The sequence below is a fragment of the Colobus angolensis genome, unplaced genomic scaffold, assembly GCF_000951035.1.
Source record: "Colobus angolensis palliatus isolate OR3802 unplaced genomic scaffold, Cang.pa_1.0 Scaffold253, whole genome shotgun sequence".
In the NCBI taxonomy this organism is placed as follows: Eukaryota; Metazoa; Chordata; class Mammalia; order Primates; family Cercopithecidae; genus Colobus; species Colobus angolensis.
In genome coordinates this window covers 718,847-723,046 of record NW_012115744.1, presented here as the reverse complement: position 1 = coordinate 723,046, position 4,200 = coordinate 718,847, and the positions used below count along the sequence as shown (strand labels likewise).

General features: G+C 53.2%; 1 protein-coding gene across 1 annotated transcript in view; it reads right to left on the bottom strand.

Annotated features, from left to right (window-relative positions):
* The window catches only part of OGDH (oxoglutarate (alpha-ketoglutarate) dehydrogenase (lipoamide)), a 120,112-nt gene that overhangs the window by 35,954 nt on the left and 79,958 nt on the right, over window positions 1–4,200 (bottom strand). Inside the window, 4 exon segments of the mRNA XM_011946780.1 lie at window positions 889–1,068; window positions 1,747–1,837; window positions 2,447–2,593; window positions 3,060–3,214. Of these exon segments, the coding sequence (XP_011802170.1) occupies window positions 889–1,068; window positions 1,747–1,837; window positions 2,447–2,593; window positions 3,060–3,214 (573 nt within the window).

Here is a 4,200-nt window from a genome sequence, read left to right as displayed (position 1 = left end):
ACAGAGTGAGACCCTGTCTCAAAAAAAAAAAAAAAAAAAACTTCCTGGGCTCAAGCGATCTTCCCACCTCGGCCTCCCAAAGTGCTGGGATTACAGGCTTGAGCCGTCACGCCCGGCCTAAATATTTTTTTAAAGTCCATATGCACCCAGGACTCTGGGTTATGTTGGTGAGCAGAATTCCATGCTGGAACATGGGGCCTTGACGATCTGCCTTGCACGCCTCTCTCTGGGCCTTACCTTTTTCCCTTCAGTGTCACCACAGTAAAACTGCTCAGCTTTGGTCTTGCCCATCACCACGGGGTCAGCAGCCTCAAGGTGGGAAGGGTTGGCCACCAGGGACAGGGTAATGTTCCTGTCGGTAACACGATTGATCCTGCGGTGATACATGCCCAGGTGGTACTTCACATCTCCAGAGCCCTGATGGGGTAAACAGTGAATTTGCACCCTGGCCAAGGAGATGCTCAGTCTCCAAAAGAGCCCTTTTTTTTGAGACGGAGTCTGGCTCTGTGGCCCAGACTGGAGTGCAGTGGCTGATCTTAGCTCACTGCAAGCTCTGCCTCCTGGGTTCACGCCATTCTCCTGCCTTAGCCTCCCGAGCAGCTGGGACTACAGGCGCCCGCCACCGCACCCAGCTAATTTTTTGTATTTTTCAGTAGAGACGGGGTTTCACCGTGTTAGCCAGGATGGTCTCGATCTCCTGACCTCGTGATCCGCCCGTCTCGGCCTCCCAAAGTGCTGGGATTACAGGCTTGAGCCGTCACGCCCGGCCTAAATATTTTTTTAAAGTCCATATGCACCCAGGACTCTGGGTTATGTTGGTGAGCAGAATTCCATGCTGGAACATGGGGCCTTGACGATCTGCCTTGCACGCCTCTCTCTGGGCCTTACCTTTTTCCCTTCAGTGTCACCACAGTAAAACTGCTCAGCTTTGGTCTTGCCCATCACCACGGGGTCAGCAGCCTCAAGGTGGGAAGGGTTGGCCACCAGGGACAGGGTAATGTTCCTGTCGGTAACACGATTGATCCTGCGGTGATACATGCCCAGGTGGTACTTCACATCTCCAGAGCCCTGATGGGGTAAACAGTGAATTTGCACCCTGGCCAAGGAGATGCTCAGTCTCCAAAAGAGCCCTTTTTTTTGAGACGGAGTCTGGCTCTGTGGCCCAGACTGGAGTGCAGTGGCTGATCTCAGCTCACTGCAAGCTCCGCCTCCCGGGTTCACGCCATTCTCCTGCCTCAGCCTCCCGAGTAGCTGGGATTACAGGCATGTGCCACCATGCCTGGCTAGTTTTATATTTTTAGTAGAGATGGGGTTACTCCATGTTGGTCAGGCTGGTCTCGAACTCCCGACCTCAGGTGATCCACCTGCCTCAGCCTCCCAAAGTGTTGAGGTTAAGGGGCATGAGCCACCACACCCAGCCTTATATGGGATTTCTACTCCCAGGAACCCAACGTAGAAGGACATGGAGGCCTTTTCCCAGGATCATTCTCATCCAGGGCATAGGGAGAATGTCCCTCAGCCAGAGGGAACACACCTCTGCACTCAGAGTGGGGCTGCTGGACCTCTGACCAGGAGGTGGGCCACTGGCCACCTTTGTTCCAACACTAAAATTCTTCCAACAAGGAAGGCAAATCACAAATGGTACAGAAGAACCAACCCCCATAAGTCATTCTAAGAAAGAAGTAGAGCCAGGGGTCTTGTGTAAGTTGGGGCTATGCTGGATGTGTCTCTATGCAGGTGTGTCACCTCATCAGCTGCCTCCAGCTTTGAATCGAATTGACAGAAGATCTGTTCCAGCTCCTTCCTGATGACATTTGCAAGCACGTTCAGCCGCCCTCTGGAACATACCGGAGAGTAGGGTGAGCAGAGCCTGAGGTCACGGCTTCCAGATGGCAGACGAAGGTGTTACAATCCCCTCTCCCTCCCCCTGGGCACGGCACCTCCTCGGTTTACAGCCCAAGGATAGCTGTGAACTGGAGCTAATGTGGGAACCCAGCGTGCTGGGCAATCAAGGCCATGGTAGGCAGCAGAAAGGTAGAAGGTGCAGCAACGCCATGGGCCTGAGGCTTCCTTACCCTCCTCCCTCCCTACACCTTCCCTATTTTCACAGTCTTGGCCTCCCCTCCAATGTCAGGAAACAGACTTCCCTCCAGGTTAGACCCCAACCAGGAACCTGGGTTTAACTTTCATAAAAATGCAATGTAAGGCCAAATGCCAGTCTGAAACTACATGTGGCTTTGGCTGTGACTGTGACTTTGCAGTCTTCCAGAGGCAGGGAATATGAGAATCCCCTGCAAAACAATACACCCTCAGGAACCAGATGAGCCCAGACTCACAACTGGCACTCAAGGAGGAAACAGCTGCTCTCTCAGTGCCTTTACCTGGTGCCTCCTACACAGCCCACAGGGATGGTGAGAAACCAGGTGGGGCACGCCCTTGGCCATACCTGTGTGGCATGCCCATAATCACGTAGTCCACGCCGTTCTCACTCGACTTGTCGATGATGGTCTTGAGGGCAGGGATCAGTACCTCACAGCCTTCTAGACCAAAGCGCTTCTCAGAGGACCACTTCCGCTGTAGGAACTCCTCAAACCTGGACAGGGAACCAAGCCACCTTGAAGGGCAATGTCACTCTTCCTGACCAAAAAGAGGGGGTTCTGGGCCAGGCACAGTGGCTCATGCTTGTAATCCCAGCACTTTGAGAGGCCGAGGTGGGCGGATCACCTGAGGTCAGGAGTTCAAGACTAGTCTGGCCAACGTGGTGAAACCTCACCTCTTCTAAAAATGTAAAAAGTAGCCGGCTGTGGTGGTATGTGCCTGTAATCCCTGCTACTCAGGAGGCTGAGGCAAGAGAATCGCTTGAATTCAGGAGGCAGAGGTTGCTCTGAAGGCTGACTCTACTTGCCTGGTGTTTCTTCACACATTTGCAGCTGGAGCTTTGCCTGCACCACCCCAAACCCCCTCTCACCTCGGCCAACAGGCTGCACACAGGCCCGAACAATAGAGGGTTGCTGCTTCCCTAGGAATGTCTGCCCCATGGCCCAGGGCCAGACCCATACCTGGTGGACCGTACAAGCCTGGCCAGCAAGGTCCGCTTCTCCTCATTTGTGAACTGCATGATTCCAGGGGTCTCAAACTTCTGCCGGATCCACTGGCACTGCTCCAGGTCATTGATGAACATGAACTCCACCCCAATATGCTGGCAGTAGGCCATCTATTCCATACAGAAACACACAGTCAAGGGGTTTTCTAACCAGGTCTGGCTGAATGAAGAGTGCTGACTGCCTATTCAGGCAGAAGGAGGGGATGAGCAGGAAGCTTGTTCTGAAATGTACCTCAGTCAAGTGTGACTGAGGATGGCATGGAGTGGCTGCCAGGCAGAAGCCCTCTTCATAGGGTCATGAAATACTTCCTTCGGGACCTGAGTCACTTGTACACAGAGAACCTCCTAGCCTTCCAAGGGCCAGGACAAGGAACAACCCCAGTTCTACTCTGTTACCTTTGTGGCAAGAAGCACAGACCGCAACAGTTGTAGAACTGGGTCCTTCCCCAGGGAAGACAGGCTGTCATCAAGGTCAGACCTGTACCAGCACCCATGACAGGAAATACCCAGAGGGTGTCACAGGCTCAATGGCTATTTAAGATTTGCAGGTTTTTGAAAAATTTTACTTATTTATTTTTTGAGGCAGGGTCTCTCTCTGTCATCGAGGCAGGAGTGCAGTAGTGCTATCAGGGCCCATTGCAGCCTCAACCTCTTGGGCTCATGTGATCTTCCTGCCTCATGTTTTGAATTTTTTGGAGAGATGAGGTCTCACTATGTTGCCCAAGCTGGTCTTAAACTCCCGGGCTCAAATGATCCTTCTACCTCAGGAGCAAGATTGCCCGTAAGACAAAAGTCAGGATCCTGAGCAGGTCAAGACGTCCTGCACCACATTCACACCCCACAGCTAGGTGAGGAAGCAGCACCCAGATCTGCAGAGCTCAGCAGGGAGGAAGTCAGGAGGAGGAGAGGTGCCAGGAGCGAGAGGAGGCACCAGGCTCTTAGAAATTCATCTCGGGGCCAGGCGCGGTGGCTCACGCCGTAATCCCAGCACTTCGGGCGGCTGAGGCAGGCAGATCACGAGGTCAGGAGTTTGAGACCAGCCTGACCAATATGGTGAAACCCCGCCTCTACTAAAAATACAAAAATTAGCCAGGTGT